Raw genomic sequence first — 20212 nt, forward strand, 5'->3', positions numbered from 1 at the left:
ACACAAGAAATTTCACTTGTTCCAACAAAATTAATTCTCTTGCTTTAAGAAATACGTTTCTTGATCCAAGAAAATTTATTTAACTCAAGAAAATCTTGTTGTTTTGAGAAAATTCATCCTCTTGTTCTACCTGATAGAAGGATTTATTAACTACTAGCTGTTACTCGCCCGCTCCGCTGGGCGCTTTATAGAATTGCATTTTTAGATCTAGACTTGAAATTTAATTAGAGTATTGTTTTGACTTGCACAGATTCCCAATTCTATCGAATAGGCATGCACCTTTTATCCATGAAATTATTCCAGCAAATATTCATTATAATTTTCAATATGCAATCATTATAACATTCCCGTGTCTTTCTTACAAAAATGAATAATAATTGATATGAAAAAAAAAATTTGTAATGAGCATTGAAAGTTTCAGTTAAAGAAATTGCAGGTCTCATAAGTGAAGAAATCTGCCTAGTATATAAACATAACCAATAGAATTAAAAAATTTATTTTAAACAAATGACAATCGAATAGAATAAATTTAATTACAATAAAAATTCATTATTTTTAAGTCAAAAAAATATAGGTTTCGGATAAGTAATTACCACCATATCATATACTAAAACCTTCTCCGAAACACGTTGCATATTATGGTATAAGTATTATTCCGATCGGTTCAGTAGTTTTCGCAGTATAACCGGACAAAAAACCGGCTCTCTATTTATTAGTATAGATAGAATAGATTAATAATTTAATTTATTTGAAGACAATTATTTAATTTGTTAAATTTTAATAAATATTTTTTAACATTCAATAAATATTTATTTGGGAAGAAAGTACATTTATTAATAGTTAGTAAGTATTTATTAATAGTTAACAAATATTTATTAACAATAAATATTTTGTTGAGTGAATTTGTTACGCTTGCAATTTCATATGATATGGAGATTGCTTATAAACAAAAATCATCTTTATAAATTATTTTCATTAATTATATTTCATTATAATAACGTTTATTGTAAAGTACCAAATTCTATCACAGCTCATAATTATCGTTTATATTTTTAAATATTAAAAACGTTAATTTATTTAGTAAATTTAATTATTATCATGTATTTTAGCTATAGAGATAAAAAGTGTAAAAAAAATTGCTATTTTTGCTTTTTATTTTAAATAAATATTTGTTAACTGTTAGCAAATATTTATTAACATTTAATAAATCATATTTAATAAATAATTTATTAACTGTTAATAAATATTTATTTAATCGTATAATATTAAAAAATCATTTATTAACAGTTAATAAAGCTTATTAAATATAAACGAATCCCTCTATCAGTGCAAAAAATTTGGTTCTTGATAGAAATTAATTTTCTTGTCTTAAGAAAATTTCTCTTTTGCTCCAAAAAATTAAATATAAAGATAGAAGTAAATTTTCATTAATATTTTTATTGATTAACATGTCAAATGAGAAGATTAAATAATATTGAATCATTTTTTTTCATTTAATATGTATAATTGCACGCTAAAATAATAAAAAATGGGTATCAAATATTCAAGAGAAAAATTTTCTCAAGGTGAGTTCTACCAGAAATCTTGATTCAAAGACTCAAAGAAGAAGGGGTACCTGAATTATTTCTCAATTTTGTCTATAACCAGTTTCATTCAGAATTTTGACGTTAAAATACGGAGATGTAGATGAAAAAAGGGCCATTTTCAAAGGCTTAGCACAAGGAGGCGTACTCAGCTCAATATTGTATGCTCTTTACATGGCTAAGCTAGAATTTATTCCTCTTCGTAGATGTGAACTTAGCGAATTCGCAGATGATGATACTTTCATAAAAAAATTAGGAAAACGGTTGACCCTAAAGGCCATCCCTGCAACTTCCCGCTAATTCCGTTAATACCTGGCCGCTTTTTTGAGCTCTTCGAGCTCAAAAGTACAATCTGTGTGTTGTTTTAAGCTCTCCGAGCTCAAAAAGATACCTTTTCTATGCTTTTGAGCTCTTTGAGCTCAAAAGTCTGATAGAAGTTTCATAGAACACTATTTTTTGAATGTTCATACCGCAATAACTTTTGAATGAATGAACCGATTTTTACGCGGTTGGCGGCATTCAACGTAGTTTTTTAAGCCTTATAAATAATTTTAAAGTTTCAATTGGTCAAACTAGAAATTTCGGAGTAACTCTGAAAAAACACTTTTTTCGGTTTTCTTTCGTTCACGATATCTCTCGAACGAATCAACCGATTTTGACCGGATTAGCGAAGATCGACGTGGTTTTTCAAGGTTGAGAGCTGATTAGTTTTTGGAATCGATCGGTTGAGCCGTTTAAAAGTTATCCCAAAAAAACCACTTCAGAAAAAAATTTTTTTCCTACTTTTTTTTAGATTTCTCCAAATTTCTCAAAATCTATCAGTCCGAATCGGTTCAAATTAACAGGAAATCTAAGTTTGGCGAAGCCCTTTCGAATGGCATCAACCGCGATGAAATCGGTTCAACCGTTCAAAAGTTATAAGAGGTTTACATACTTACACACACACACACACACACGCACACATACATACATACATACATACATACATACAGACATAGTGACACCCTCGCAGGAATAGTCAGGAAAGCTTCCTAGGACCTCAAAACGTCGAGATCTGATGAAAACTCGATTTTCGAAAAACGGGGTAAAACCAATAACTTCCCGATTTTTGAAAATTTTCAATTTTCTTAGCGGGAAGTTAAAAAAAGAAAATTTGATCAAATATAAAAATTTATTGTATCAAGTATTTATGATAATTTGAGTTGAGAAAAAAAAATTTCCACGAAGAATAGAATTTAAAGAAAAATTTTTACTTCGGCCAACACAATTTCGGTCTTTTTTCAGGCACCCGAAAATTTTCTTGAGCCAAGAATTTTGTTCTCCAGTCAAGAAATTTTTCTTTCTGTGTAGTGATAAATTATTTTATTTTTTTTTTTTTTTATTAATTTTAAGGAAATTTTATAATGAAATTTAAAAAAAAATTTAGTTTTTTACATAACTAAAATTAAAAATTAACAAATAAGTATATTATTGATACAATTAGAAATATTGTTTTTAAATATAATTTAAAAAGTTCTTATAAATATAAATTTTAATCAAAAATATAAAAAAAATCATTAAACCAAAGTTTTTTATCCACAATCCGTAATTTTTAAATTAGTAAGTAGTGTGTGTAACTTGAAACAGTCTATTTTTTTATGTATCAAATTATTTAGCTTTAAACAAGAAACAAAACGAACAAACTTTTTGTTTTTTTAGCGTAAGTGTTTAATTTTCGGATCGAGTATCAATCTCGAGGTTTCATTCTGTTCACGAGTTGCTCGAGTTCGCAAACTGGCGTATCACTGGCAAATTACTGATGGTCGTTAGCTGCTAGCAGCAGTTTCACTCATGAGTTGATAATGGCGCGCTAACTACCGCTGTACTCGCGAGTTAATGGTTTATTGTTGCTGTTCGGAAACTCGGAATCATTTTTTTCACGGTTTTAAGCTTGAAAGGCTTTTACTGAAAATTTTCACTCGTCTATATACAACATTGGTACATTTTATTTGACGAAGTAAATTTTTTATCGATTTAATATTGCTTGGAGGGCCAGTTGTTGTTAAAAATTGAAAGAAACTAGTAAATTGATGGATTGTAAATTTTATTCGTATTAATCAAAGGAAAATTTGGTAATTTATTTATTTTAAAAATTAAAAAATTAACTTTAAAATTTTTTTGAGGTCTTAAATTTGCTATATTTATAACGAAAATTTATAAAAATAAATTTTTAACTTCCCGCTAAGAAAATCGAAGATTTATAAAGATCGGGAAGTTATTGTTTTCACCCCGTTTTGCAAAAATCGAGTTTTCATCAGATCTCGACGTTTTAAGGTCATAGAAAGCTTCCCTGACTACCCCCGCGATGTTGTCACTATGTCTGTAAGTATGTGTGTGTGTGTGTGTGTGTGTGTGTGTGTGTGTGTGTGTGTGTGTGTGTGTGTGTGTGTGTGTGTGTGTGTGTGTGTGTGTGTGTGTGTGTGTGTGTGTGTGTGTGTGTGTGTGTGTGTGTGTGTGTGTGTGTGTGTGTGTGTGTGTGACTATGTGACTCGCTTATAACTTTTGAATGACTTAACCGATCGGAATCTACTAAACGGCGTTCTAAAGAGTTCCCTCAAACTTAGATTTCCTGTAAATTTGAACCGATTCGGACCGATAAATTTTGAGAAATTTTGAAAAATCTCAAAAAAAAAATAGGAAAAAATTTTTTTTTGAAAGTGGTTTTTTTGGAATAACTTTTAAACGGCTTTATCGATCAATTTCAAAAACTAATCCACCCTTAAGCTTGAAAAACCACGTCGATCGCCACCAAGCTGGTCGAAGATATCGTGAACGAAAGAAAACCGAAAAAAGTGTTTTTTCGGGATTACTCCGAAATTTTTGGTTCGATCAATTAAAACCTGAGAATAACTTATGAGGATGATAAAACTGCGTCGAATGCCGCTAACCGCGTGAAAATTGGTTCATTCATACAAAAGTTATTGCGATTTGAAAATTCAAAAAATAGTGTTTTATCAAATTTCTATCAAACTTTTGAGCTCAAAAGCATACATCAGCTATTTTTTGAGCTCGGAGAGCTCAAAATAATACACAAATTGTATTTATGAGCTCGAAGAGCTCAAAAACGTCATAAGTGCAATTTCAAGCGTTTAGGTATAGAATTGGCGGGAAGTTGCAGGGATGGCCTTCAGGGTCAACCGTTTTCCTAATTTTTTTATTAGTTTTGAAGATTTTAATATAAATTAAAATTTTATGTCAACTAAAAATTGTTAATTAATTCTTCTAATTGTTAATTGTTAATTAAATATTGTTAATTAAATATTTCACTGTAAAAAAATCGCGCCAAGTCCACGTTCATAAGACTATCAAGAAAAAAAAATTTCTTTTTTCTTTACAAAAAGATATAAAATAAAAAAAATTAAAAAATCCAAGTAACCGATATGATTGAATTTGATTTTCGGAAATTAAAAAAAATTTCATTGTAAATTTGAAAATTAAAAAAAAAATTTTGGAACGTATTTAGTGTGCGTGGTTGCAAAATATTTTACTTTTAATGAAATTCGTAAAATCTATTTACTAGGACTTTAAAAAAATTGAAATACACAATGACGCACACCAAGTACGTTATTAAATCTATCGGTCCAAATCGATTCAAATTTATAGGAAATCTAAGTTTGAGGGAACTCTTTAGAACGCCGTTTGGTAGATTCCGATCAGTTCAATCGTTCAAAAGTTATAAGCGATTCACATACTCACACACACATACATACAGACATAGTGACAACCTCGCGGGGATAGTCAGGGAAGCTTCCTGTGACCTTCAAACGTCGAGATTTGATGAAAACTCGATTTTTGCAAAACGGGGTGAAAACAATAACTTCCCGATTTTTGAAAATCTTCGATTTTCTTAGCGGGAAGTTAAAAATATACGATTGTTAAAAAAAAATTAAAATATTTTGGGGGTTGGAATATTCTGTACAAAAAAATTAAAAAAAAATCCAAAAATTTGCTAGGTAAATAAACAAAAATTACTTAAAAATAATTCTTTTTTGAAAAGACAAAATGTTCCGTATTAAATTAAATTTAGTCTCCCATTTAAATATTTGTATAAAAACATTAATATTAATTTTATTTAATTCGATTTATCTAATAACGAGTCGATATTTTAATAACAATTTAAAACCGAGTACTTTTCAGCAAAAAATAATAATTGCTCATCATGTATATTAAATTTGCACGCTTGGAACACATTGCAGTCGTTTACAATGAATTAAAAATTTATAGAAAATTTTATTAATAACCATTTACAAAAAAAAAAATTACTTTTGTAGAAATAATAGTAAATAATTTATTTTTTGAATAAATAAACACATAAATGTAGGAGAAAAAGTTTTTCTTTTATGTGTAAATACTTTGAAAAAAAAAAAAACAATAGAAAAAATTGGTATACTCCTTCACAATAAAAATTTCAAAAGAGTCTATACATCATGGTCTGTTTTGTCGAAACCTCGTCAAAGCGCCGAGATTTCGTGCTTCAGTTTTTCAGAATTTGATTTTGATTATTAGTGTAGATGGATAGGAAATTTAAATAAATTACACTCGATGTTTGGGACAACAGGAAGAAATTTATTGTCCCAGAGGAGGAAAAATCTGATGATCAGATAAAAAAAAAACTTCCTCGATGATAATTACAAGAAATAAATGTGTGTGAATGTGTAATTGTTGCTTAGTCAGGATCTGGCTTGAGCTATTGTTATTTCGTCAGGATAGGACTTGAGCTATTGTTGTTTCGTCAGGAGCTGGCCTGAGCTAGTGTTATTTCGTCAGGAAGGACCTGAGCTATTGTTATTTCGTCAGGAAGGACCTGAGCTATTGTAATAATAACTATCTCTTGGTGAGAATAGCTTAATGCGTATTGCCAAATGTAGGCGAACACTAATGACTCTTCTGGAGAGTGCTATTAGATTGTATGTGTGTGAGAGAGAAACGATCAAAGCCAAGGAGGCACGATCAAAACCACGGGCCGTCAATACCCAAAAGAATGATAGAGAGCTCGGATGTATGGCGTTAGTCCGAATTACCGTGTTATTTCTATAAAATTGCGTTTTACCGAAAATAATTGAATTCGTGAATATGATTCGAATGATAGTAAATAAAATGATGTTAAACGATGTGATTTTTGAGAATGTCTCAATTGTACTGTATGATGCGCAATATGCGAGAACGATTGCGTGAAATTTACTTCTGATTCAAGGGCCTCAGAGCAACTGGTGGTACTGGCCACCGCACGAGCAAATTTGGTTTTTCCTATACGGCCCCGATCGGCGCTATACCGTTCTGCGCATCGAAAATTCTCGTTGAAGCTAGAGCTAATATATAGATATAGTCATCTGATTTCGTACGCCCACGCTCTCTCTCAACAGATGTAGATGTAATTGTATAGTAAAATACATGCATGATTCTACTCTGCACACACACACACACGTTCATGGTATATCGTATAGGTACGATTCGACTCGACATGGTCTTAACAAAAGTCCATGCAAAAAAAATTTATTTACTTCGAATTCAAACTACCGACGGTATTTTATATTTAAATATATATATTTTAGTATTCGCTTATCGTAAACTTGCGGCTTCATGCAATTTCATTTTCCGAGACGTATTGTTAAGTTTTTTTACCGTGTATTTTTAGCGTGTTTTACAGCGTATAAACACATTTCCACGTAATAAATTCTTTGAGGTTTTTCATGTAAGAGGCATGCTTAAGTAAAAACCGCGGTAAGAACATTAAAAAAGAAATACCGCTGGAAAATAATCCGGTGAAAAATTTTAAAGTAAGGTATAATATTATCATAATAATAATAATGATGAATGCAAAGTGTAAACAAATGTGAGCACTCACCTGGAATTCAACGCGATATAATACGGGAAACTTTCGACGAAGTTCACAAAGTTTTGGATACTGCGCAAGAGTCGTCGGTGCTGATGGTAAAGTCGTACCCATATCGCCAAGTTCTTCAGCAGCTGTAACACACGATAACAATTCGTTGGTTACTCATTTTCAGAATAAATTTTTACTACACACAGAAAAAAAAATAATTTTTAAGAAAAATAAATGTCTTCAATTAAGAGATGGACACAGAAAAAAAGATTCACTTGAGCCAAGAAAATATTGTTCTTCCTAATTATTTTTTTGAGTGAAAAAAAAAGTTTTTTTTTGACAAGAAATTTCACTTATTCCAACAAAATTAATTCTCTTGCTTTAAGAAATACGTATGTTGATTCAAGAAAATTTATTTAAGCTAAGAAAATCTTGTAGTTTGGAGAAAATTCAGCCTCTTGCTCCAAAAAATTTAGTTTGTGATAGAAGTAAATTTTCTTGCCTTGAGAAAATTTCTCTCTTGCTTCAAAAAATTAAATATCTCGATAGAAATAAATTTTCATTAATATTTTTATTGATTAACATGTCAAATGGGAAGATCAAATAATATTGAATCATTTTTTTTCATTCAATATGTATAATTGAACAGTAAAATAATAAAAAATGGGTATCAAATATTCAAGAGAAAAATTTTCTCAAGGTGAGAAAATTTATTTCTCAGCTAAGGTAGGTGGCGCTGCTTCCCTAAAGTATCTAAAAATCTTGATTAAATATAAAAATTTATTGTATCAAGTATTTATGATAATTTGAGTTAAGAAAAAATGACTTCCACCAAGAATAGAATTTCTCGAAAAATTTTTATTTCGACCAACACAACTTCGGTCTTCCTTCAGGCACCTGAAAATTTTCTTGAGCCAAAAATTTTGTTCTCCAGTCGAGAAATTTTTCTTTCTGTCTAAGTATTTGAAACAAGATTGAAATTTAAAAAAAAAAATATTTATTTAAACCAAGTTTTTTTTTCTGTACATAAGATTGCAAAATTCTACATTTTTTTTAATTTTGCAGAGTAAGATAATTGAAAATTGCTTATTAAAAAAATTCAATTTCACCTGAAGTGTAAATTTCATCCGCTATCACAAATTTACAAATAATAAATAAATTGGCATATAAAAATAAAAAAATTGAATTTTTCCCAGCATTGAATTAAAAAATTATTTTTATATCCAATAAAAATAATCTCGTTTTGATAATAAATAAATGCCATAAAAATTTCACGGTCTCACATTACAATTAGCGAGAATTCAAAGCACCCTGACCCACTTGGCATCGTACAATAAATGCGAATGAGCTTTCACGTTAACGAAAAAAAAAATAAACCAGCAGAGAACTGTTTTATTCATTTGCAATAAAATAAAAGAAATCAACCCAAAAATTTTTCGATCAATTACCGGGTAATTTTACAAAGGCGCAAATCAAGTAAATAAACAAAATAAACCAGCCAATTATAAATAAATCAATAGGGTATCATATTACACTCCGATTCTTATTTAAAATCATTCACTCAGAGTACAATATGATATTTTACACCAAATTTAAAGCAGAGAGTTGAATGTACTTGTTAAATTTCAACTTGAGCAATCTCGGGGTTAAACATGTGGAAAAAATATAAACGAAAACGAGAATATATAACATTGCTTTATTTATTTTTTTATTTTTTTCATTTGTGCGCGAGAACAAGAACAAGCAGCAAGGGATGTGTCGAAAGTTGTTTGACCTTTTATATTTACAAATGGATGACTTTGAACTCAGGGTTATGGGGAAACCAAACAAAAAGCGTAAAAACCGCCTTGACATAGTTATTTCCCGGCTTGGGTATTCTCCAACACGCGACACGTGTGTTCAATCAACGGATTCGTCTCACATTTGGTGTCACACATCATCGGGAATAAAAGCTTAAAGCCTAATTACATGATCCAAAAGTCCATTATCTTATCTTAATAAACATTACTTCATGACTCATGAGTCACAATCATAATAGATGCTTTAAATTGTTTCAATTTATTTTTGTTTGATGAAATTTTAAGAAGTTAAAGATTTTTTTGACCGAATTTTTTAATTTTTACGCAGTTAAAAATTTTTCGTCAATTTTACAATTTTAACAAAAAAATAGCTTTTTTTTTTTTATTTAAAATAGATAAAAATTACATTTATTTATTTTGTAAATCATGAATAATAGTCTTAAGGTTCGAGCGAATCTAATGTAAAAAACAATTTCCAACTTTGAGCTTTGAAATTAAGTTTACGTATAAATAAATACGTAATTTATCTAATCCCAAAATTTGAAAAAGATTCACCGTTTAGTTACTTAGATATTAAATTTTAAAAATCACATACTTTATCTCCTTATACACGGGCTCTTACGGCAGACAAACTTTTGTCGAGACTAATTATTTTTTTCAATATTAACCTCCCAACTTTAACGGATAAAAAACTATACACAAGAAACTTGGATTATTGCAAAATATAAAAACAATTTAATAATAATACATTACCGATATAATTTTTTAAATATTTAAAGTCAAATTTTGTGTTTGTAACTCATTTATCGTCAGCTATTTATTCGAATAGAGATTTGACAACATCGCGTCAACAGCTGAGAAAAAAGAAAAGGATAGAAGTATATTTACAAAGAGAAAACTCACACACTCATCCACGTCTCAGTTATGGGTATAATCAAGCGCGCTATTGCCAAATCTGTTTATTTATTCCGGCAAGTAATAAATACGAAAGTCATTTTATTACTTTACTTTATTGAATAAGTAAAAATCATCAATTATTAAATTGTTTAAATTATTGTTAATTAAAATAAATAATTTTGGCGAATATTGGGAAGACTAAAATTAAAAAAAAATTTTAACATTATTTTGACTCATTAGTTACGCTCGAACTTCCTTAAGTTAGTTTTTCCCAAATTTACTAATTTAAAAAAATTTTTTATCGAATTTTAAAATTTTTACAGTTAAAAATTTTTCGTCAATTTTAATACAAAAATAGCTTTTTTTTAATTTAAAACAAATAAAAATCATACATATTTATTTTGTAAATCATGAATAATAATCTTGAGTTATTTTTTTCCAAATTGACTAATTTTAAAAATTTTCTTGAGTAAAAACTTTAAATTAGTACAAATATTAAAAAAAAAATACGCTTACTAACAAAATTTTATTTTTATTCCTATAAAAGAAAGATAAAAATATTTTTTTGATAATCGATAGAAAAAAAATTTGAGCTCAATGAATGAATTTTTTTTAAAACTTTATTGCACTAAAAATAAAATAAAAAAATAACCATTAAAACTTTTGAGTACTTAAAAATTTTTATATTAGTAGAAATTTATTTTTTATTTTTTATTACAAAAATTGACCATTATTTAGAATTTTTTAATTAAAAAAAAGTACTCAGCCATCAAATAATAATTTTAATTGTAAATTATAATTCGACGTTAATCGGCGCTGGGAAAATTCATTCGATTACCGGAATGCCACCGACCTGAAATGCAACTTTAATGAACTCGGTAGTTTTCAGTAGGGCTGTAAGCTCACTGAAAACTGCAAACAACTACTTTGCCATACTTATATCCCACACCTATGCTGCTCTGTTTCTCGTTTCTCGATTACTGAGTTCACAGTTATTCTCACTTCGCTAAATACCTAACTTTTTAATGTTAATAAATTAAAGTCAACGGCTTACTATTGTAAGTCTGTAAGTCCTTGTCTGCAATGGAAATAATCACTGTATTTATTTTATTATTTTTTTTTCATATATTTAAATAAAAAAAAAAAAAAAAAAAAAAAACTACTGAACCTTATCTCTAAAATTAAATGAAAAATTTTTAATAAAATTTAAATAAAACAGTTAGAATTTTTATGAAAATTCACCCGATCAGATGCAAGAAAAAATTTCGCCTATAAATCAAAATAATGTAAGTGAAGCAATTTACGATATATTTGAATTATCAACGACATTTTTGACGGTACTGAAATTGTAAAACGTCCTGTAGGAGATACGCTGAGAAGATTTGAAAAGTTTTTCTCAGTTTCTGTTCGAGATAAAATATTACTCTTGACAGAGAATCCCAGTGTGCATACAAGACATATCGAAGACGGTTTTCTGTCCAGCGACAGCAAGGCGCCATTTCATCCATGAATCTCGATCCACCTATTTATTTTTATTATACTCTTTATCTTTCTTATTTTCATTTATTCTATTTTTACTTCTACACGGAAAGAAAATTGTACGAAAAATTACAATGAAAACATCGTAATTTTTAGTATAGGACATTGCAGTGCCGGACCAGAACTCAAACATCGTAATTTATACGATGCAACATCGTAAATTTCTATCACTCAAATTAAAAGGAAGTTAAGGTCACCGAAAAAATAATTCTGTATCATCCAGGAATCGAACCCGGGGTCCTCTCCGCCTCAAGTCCAAGGTTTATCCCCTCACGCTATCGGAGGGACTATCTAAAGTTTCTGTTCAGTCACAATAAGACCCTCGATACAGTAGTTGGTCATCTTTCGGTGGTGGCGTCGCAAACTACTAGACTCTGTCTCTCTTTTATTAAAACATATAGTATGCGTCCTTATTCACTTGCTCTTACGGAAAAAAAAAAATTACTAAATAACATCGTAATTTTCAATAATTCAAATTGTATTCTGTAGACGGCAGCATCGTAAAAATCGAGATACTGAAAGTCTAGTCCTGGATTACGATGTTACTATAGTAATTTTTCATAGGATTTTTTTTCCGTGTATATTGCTATAAATAATAACAATATCTAGCATCTTGCAGTGATTATGTGACTGCCGAGAATTACGAATTATAAATAAAAAAAACTTTAGCTCAATGGTTTTTTTGTATTTTTGATACAATATGCATAGTTTGGGTACTTTTTAAATAAATTTTATAAATAATAATAACATCAGAGAACTAATTATTTATTATTCAATAATGGAAAATGTTAACAATAAATTCGAGAAAATTTTGAAAATAAATTCGGGTTAAGATTTTTTTGTTGATACTAAATTTAATCAAAATAGAAAAAAACCAATTTTATCATACTAATACATTGGAGACAAAATTTTGCACGCCTCATAAGCGAAGCGGATGAGTTTGTGTTCTACACTCGCCTTACACAAATCAAGCGATTTTTTTTAACTAAAATTGCCTCTATTTATTTTATATCGCACTGATCGAACAATATTTACATATAAATGTAATGGGAAAAACATTAGTTTCAACACATGACATTTTACTTTTTAAATAAATAAAAAAAATTATTCCATCGACGTCCGGCTATCAAATGTATGAATGAAAACCGGCGTGGTCACGATAATTGCCGAAAAACTCAACTAATCAAGTCCATTTATTTTTTATACGCTTCAGTATGATATAAAACTAAGTTCTTTCGAAGATCACGGTCTAATTCAATGTAGTTTATTTATAATTAGCAATAAACTAAAAATCCGCTAACCGTTTGTATATTTATATCTATGTAAATAAGGTTCGTTTACAATACATGCGCAGTACCTTTCTTTTTTGGGTGGAAAATGGCGCGAAAGACTTAAAAATATTTTTTAATTTTATTTAAATCAATTTTATTATGGAAAATGAGATCATGAGGCGTGCACTTTTGGATTTTCCAAACTTTTTTTCATTCTTTTCATTATATAGATAAAAATAATTAATTAAGAGATCTCGATGCATACTCAGGAAAATCTAGGTTTGATTCGCGCTTTGGTCTGATCCCACTATTTTTTTCAAACTTATTTTTTACTTTGAATAAATTTACGTTATACAAAATAATAATAATAATGATGATACGATTAAAAAATAAAAAGCATTAATTTTATTGTTATTTTTAGATTTTCAGATTTTTTAGAAATAAAAAACATTTGATTATTATTATTATTATTATTAACTTTACATTGTTATAGGATAGTAATAATAATAATAATAATAATAATAATAATAATAATAATTAAAAAGGTTCACTGAGTAAAAAATTAACTTCTTTGCTTAATCTTAATTAAAAATAAAAAAATTTTTAATTATTAGATATATTCACCCGAAGATGGTATTGAGTGCTCATACCAACAATAAAAGTGGTGAAAATAAATTTAATAAATAAAAATTTAATGTAAAATTTAAAATTAGTATAACATCAATTTGGATCGGGGATAATGGCTTTGAAATGATGAACTCTTTAATTAGTAAAAACACCGATCTTCGGAAAAAATAGTAAAATAATAATAATAATAATAATAATAATAATAGGACATGTCAATAACATATCTTGACGACTTGCTTGTTAAATTTTCTCCCGTTACATCATACAAATTCAACGAATATTTATTCATATCACGTCATATATATGCATATATCCAATTCTGCACGAAACTAACTCAAACTAAAGACAAGTCTGGTATTTATATATAGTAAATGTGAATTTGTAGAGCTTCTGGCTCATCACAAATTTGATTTTTAACACCAGCGTAAATTTAAGTCAAGGATTTCGTCAATAATTATTTTATCAAATCTTTCAATAATTCATTAGATCATTAATTCTGAAGTTGTCTAAAAAAAAAAAAATGTTTCTAGAGCAATATTGTCTTTTACAATTTATTGCTATAAATTAAATAAAAAATATGGATATCAAACCGAGTAAACGGTACAAAGTTTAACAACAAGACGAGCAAATATAAATTAATGAGTTGAAGAAAGTCGGACAGAGTAGAGACATCAATATTATTTTAAAAGTTGGCGAAGCCGTATTCTCTTTGCACAAGCACGAGCTACACTGACGGTCTTCTCGTCTAGTTTCATCTCATCTCATCTCGTCTCTACTTTTCTTGCCCGCAAATATTTAACCCGGCAATACGAGTATTGCATAGAAAATATATAGCCATCAGTATACAGCAGCAGCAGCATCGTCCTAACACGCTCGGGGCTGTAATTTCTCGCGGGTCGGGGTTTTGCGGTTACGCAATAACAGGCGCCAGTTGATGCTTCATGCTGAGCTTCATCTACAATTTCGGAATATCATTTCATTACTTTATCTTTCGTTAGCTTATCTAACTCGCTTTATTAGATTACGTTAGCTCTTTTCTCTAATTGTAATCCCGTTTATTTATCTAGTGTTTTACTTCATGCGTTAAGGATTAATTAACTCATTTCATGGTGATTCATTTTACTTAGAAGTTAATTATTGTAACAATTACTTCAAAGTAAAAATTTCAGTTCTAAAAAAATTTACAAAAATAAACATCTAAATTTTGAGAAAAATATTGAAGATGGAAAAAAATCATGAGACCTTTCTGGAAGGAAATTTAGGGAGATCCACGCGAAATAGTCAAATTTTTAAAACTTCCTGAAAATTTGTAAATTCAATCTACGTAGCCTAATAATTAATAAAAAAATAAAAAAACAGTAGATTTCCGAGATATTTAATCAAATAATTATTCCATCAGCAGTGTATTTGGTTAAGAATTTAATGTAATACGGAAAAAAGAAAACTCGAAAAATTAGAGTATATAATGCAACGTGGTACTCCGTGATGAAAACTGGAAAAATTATAGTTTCAGATTGTAATTATTACAGATTTTATAAGAATTACATTGTAGAATGTAATATTTACATTGAAAGCTCTGAAAATTAACATTCAAAGTTTGAATTCAGAAAAATGTTATTTCGAACTGTAATTTTTCTAGTTTTGATTACGACGGGACTGATTTTACACTTTATACTGTAATTATTCCTGTTTTTTTTTTTTTTTTCCGTGAATCAACGATTTAAAAAAAATTAGAAAAACGGCTGACCCTGAAGACCATCCCTGCAACTTCCCGCTAATTCCATATCTGGTTAAAATTGCACTTATGCCGTTTTTGAGCTCTTCGAGCTCAAAAATAAAGTTTATGTGTTGTTTTAAGCTTTTCGAGCTCAAAGAGAACTTTTTGTCTAATAGAAGTTTGATAAAACATTATTTTTTGAGTTTTCAAACCACAATAACTTTTGAATGAATAAACCGATTTTTTTGCGGTTGGCGGCATTCGACGCAGTTTTTTAAGCCTCATAAAGAATTTTTAAGTTTAAATTGATCAAACAAGAAATTTCGGAGTAATTCTGAAAAAACACTTTTTTGGGTTTTCTTTTCTGCACGATATCTCTCGAACGAATCAACCGATTGACCGGATTAGCGACAATCGACGTGGTTTTTCGAGGTTAAGAGCTGATTAGTTTTTGGAGTTGATCGATCGAGCCGTTTGAAAGTTATTTAAAAAAAACCACTTTGAAAAAAATTTTTTTTACATTTTTTTTTAGATTTTTCGAAATCCATTGGTCCGAATCGGTCCAAATTGTATTCAGAATCTAAGTTTGGCTAAGCCCTTTCGAATGGCACCAACCGCGATGAAATCGGTCTAACCGTTCAGAAGTTATAGGAAGGTTACACACTTACACACCCACACATACATGCATACAGACATAGTGACACCCTCGCGGGGATAATCAGGGAAGCTTCCTGTGACCTTCAAACGTCGAGATCTGATGAAAACTCAATTTTTGCAAAACGGGGTAAAACCAATAACTTCCCAATTTTTGAAAATCTTCAATTTTCTTAGCGGGAAGTTAAAAATTTTATTTTCATTGAATTTGATTGAAAAAATAATAAGCTTTCGATTAAAACAATAAAAAAAGTAGCTTTCCGAACGTATTACGGAGATATTTTATATTTTTTATGAAAAATCACAAGGAAATTCCGTTCTTTAAAGTCTTGTATTTGACTTGGCAACACCGCTTGCGCAATTACCCGGCGCATAAGTAACCGCAATTTTTCAAATGCTAGAAGATCTTAATCATTTTAGTTAGACGGTAAACATAAAAAAATTTGAAGGTTAGGGAACTCTTGCGGTGTTGTCAAGTGTATACCGGTAATTCCGAGTGCTATATTTTTTATTAGTCAATTAAATGTTAATAATTATTTAATAAGAAAATTTTTCGGAACTTTCCTCAAAAATGTTATTTATTAATTTAAAAATTAATTTCAAGATGCATAACAAAAGTATTTCTACGTATTAATTTTTTATAGACATTCTTTACACTAGGAGGGTACTTGGATCTCGTTAATTCTCTACAAAAATGGTTTTCATAAATTTTTTTTATATCTCTTATAGTTTGAATGGAATTCGAATTAAAAATAATTATAATTTAATTAATAAGATTCTAAAATACTAAAATATTTTTGATAGTTTGAATTTAAAATTCTGAGTTATATATTATAGATACAGAAAAATGATGGCACTTTTTTTTGTAGAAAATTAAATTTGTTACAAAAAAAGCCTATAAATTTTACAATATCTCTCATTTTTTAGCCAAAATGTAAATTTTGAAGTCAAAAAACAAACTTTTACCCTCATATACACACTTTCGGAACTACTTAACTTAAACCCGTAATTCAATATCGATTATTTGCTTAAATTGAATTGTACTGTCCAACTCGTATATTTACAGTCGACAAATACGTTAACTGAAACGCTGACAATATTAATAAATCATGTATACCGTAAACAAAATAAAAAATAAAGGGATGTACAGTTGATCGAATTGAAATGTGATTTTACTGAATCAATATTTACTCGGTTTGGTCGGACGTTATCTAAGTCAAGCATCGTAGGCTAAACAATTTGTGTCGACATTCGGGACCAGGAAAGGCAAATAAAGTTCCAAGGATATCGAGTTGTATGTCTTTCGATTTAAAAATACTGCACAGGGAGTTTATCAGAGTGGATGAAAAATATATGAATTATTTGATGCATAATATTATGTACTGCTTCGAAATTCGATATTGCAAATATCCAGGCGCATATATTTCAGAAATATCATTTTTTATTTGCATAAAATTGTAACTCAATATTTTATGTTGGTTATTTCCCATAAATAAATTCGCTATAAATAAACAAATTTTTTTTAAACAATTTGAACAAAATATTTATTATTTATTGCATACTAAAGCTTCAATTTTTAGCGCGTTTTGTATTGCAAAGCGTTACTAAAATGTTTGCTTTGCATTTTATGAAAAAGTTTAATTTTTTTGTATGAAACTAAATTCCTTCAAAAGAGAAAAAAAATATTTAAAAAGCTTGAAAGTTGACAATATAGCATTCCGACAAAATGATTTTCAATTTACGGAAATAGCATTGTGCTTTATGAAAGCGCAATTTGAACGAACATAAATGTATTCGCTTTGAAACAAAGATAGAAATTTGTGCTTCTGGTTAAACTGCGCCGAAAAATAGTGTCATATTCGTGGTCTAGTATGTTGAAGATAGAATGAACTAATCCACATACTTGACGTTAGCTTGGATAGGTAATTACACTCGCGAATTGGAATGCCCTATTTTCCTCTACTCTGTAAGCAACCAATGTACATTTTAGTCGTCACGTAGCGCCTACGAGTAGCTTGTAGAAATTATTGAAATTATTACATATGCTTAGAATAATTTGAATTCAATTCATGGAAAATTTGGAATATTTAACAAAAAATTGATAAGAAAAATAAATTAACTTAATTTTTGAAACAAAAAAATAGCTTTCTATTTCTGACTTATGCATTGGAAGAATAAATCCTTAAAATGATAAAAAATTCAAAATTAAATAAGCTCATTAAAAGAAAGAACAAATTTTGTTCGACATTTTTTCATCTCAAAAAATTTTTTAGAATCAGAATTAAATATTCTGTTCCAAAAAATCCTGCAAAAAATATATTTTTTTATAAATTTAGTAAATTTTATTTGTAATAACTGTTTTCGATTTTTTTATAATTATTATCTTTATTGATGTAATTGTATTATTTTTAATTAAATGTGAGTTTATTTCAATTTATTAGCTGAGATATTTTTGGACAAGATAGTACGTTCTAGATTCAAGTTGTTTATTTACTCAAAATCTTTGAAAATTTATGTACATCCTTTCCCACAAACAGTTTTCGAAAAAACTGCGTTTTAAGTTTCAATCCGACAAATAATTAAAGCTCTGACGCTCTTAAATATGTAGAATAACTCGATAAATATTTAAAATTTTAATTCTTTTTTTTACAGTATACTCTCAAAATTTTATACTGTTAAATATACAAAAAAATCGAGTTTTTGAAATTTCTAAAGTGATTTTCCTTCTTAAGTACTAAAAAGATCTATATTTCATTTAATTACATCGCACTAAAAATAGCTGTCAAAATTTACGCCGTAAACTAAAAAAAAAAAGGTCAACAAACTTGCAGTAATACATCTTATTTAATGTCATTACATGTATGCTCTCATCTTTCGGTATCATGGAAAGCGAAATTATTAAGATGAAAGATAAACATGCGCCAGGCATCTTCAATTAAAATTCTCGTAATTTACGTTCGCTGTAAAATCTTAATTAAGTGATTCTGCAAAAAAAAAAGTGTTTACTATTTCTCAATGCTATATAAATGGGCTCCAATCATATTAGTTGTTAGTGATTGCAGGTGTTATTAAATAAATGGAATGATAAGATTACGCCAGTATTTTTTTTATAATTACCGTTAATTAATTTTCGATTTGTTGAAACACGCTTCAAACAATGAGTTGCTTAATTCAAGTAGTGCAGTGTAGCAAATATTCAACATGTGGGTGATCGTGATTATATTTTTGGAAACATGCTTCAATTACATCGCAGAAGCATGTCCTATTAAGTGTGAAATTTTTACCTATAAGCCACATATAGAGCGAATAAAATACACTTAAATTGTATTTTTGAGCTCAAAAAGCGCAAAAACGTCATAAGTGCAATTTCAAGCGTCAACCGTTTTCCTAATTTTTTTCTATCGATTTTAACAATCTGTCTGCAATAGTTTCCAAGATGAGTAACCTAAAAAGTCGTAATATATTTTTGGTTCAATAAAAAAAAACTGATAAAGTATTAATATGACAATATAAAAAATAACAATTTTTAATCGAAAATATAAATACTCGAATAAAGTCCAATAAAAATTGAGTATCGTGCGTAGTATATAGCTGGTCAATATGTCGAAGCGTTTAAGTGGATTTATATTCCTAATTAATTGTATGTTAATCAATAATTTTGTGGAAACGTGTAAAAGTAGATATAAAATACAGACATATAGAACGTATTTAGAAAGAACTAAATTTTTGGCAAAACTACCAAATTCCAGAAAAGTGGTCGATCTTGCACTTATTGGAACTCACTTTTGGTTATCATATCCCGAACTAATAGAAGAAATAAAAACTCAAGAACTGAATCTTGAGCAGCAATTGAAATACGGAATCACACGGAAAAAAAAATTTCGTTCTGGTAACCTAACTGTAGAGTTACCACAACTATACACAGTTTACTATTCGTTGTAGAGTTACAGTAACATAATGTTATTTAGTTCTGATAACTCAATGTTGTTGAGCTCTCAGAGCTCTACGGGATTGTTCTCAGAGCCAAACGGTATAGTTAGGAGCGCCCTACGTTGCGCAGTAGTGGAGTGCGCTGACATATTTCATAAACTTCTAAAATGACAAACAGAATTATTTTGTTACTCATCCATATTATTAAAAATATTTGAGGACAATTAAGTTTCCAGTTTATTTATTTAAGGAAATAAGGTTGGCAATAGCCTAATCGGCTCGGTACCTGCATTTCGAAAGAGTGGGACCAGGGTTCGATTCCGGCGCGCACC

The 20212-nt window shown here is 28.9% G+C and overlaps 1 protein-coding gene across 1 annotated transcript in view; it reads right to left on the reverse strand.

Moving 5' to 3' along the window:
- The window catches only part of LOC123262356 (receptor-type tyrosine-protein phosphatase mu), a 127799-nt gene that overhangs the window by 43898 nt on the left and 63689 nt on the right, over positions 1-20212 (reverse strand). The window contains exon 3 of the mRNA XM_044724523.1: positions 7468-7589. Coding sequence (XP_044580458.1) covers positions 7468-7589 — 122 coding nt within the window. The remainder of the gene's footprint in view (positions 1-7467; positions 7590-20212) is intronic.

Source organism: Cotesia glomerata, linkage group LG4 (genome assembly GCF_020080835.1).
Source record: "Cotesia glomerata isolate CgM1 linkage group LG4, MPM_Cglom_v2.3, whole genome shotgun sequence".
In the NCBI taxonomy this organism is placed as follows: Eukaryota; Metazoa; Arthropoda; class Insecta; order Hymenoptera; family Braconidae; genus Cotesia; species Cotesia glomerata.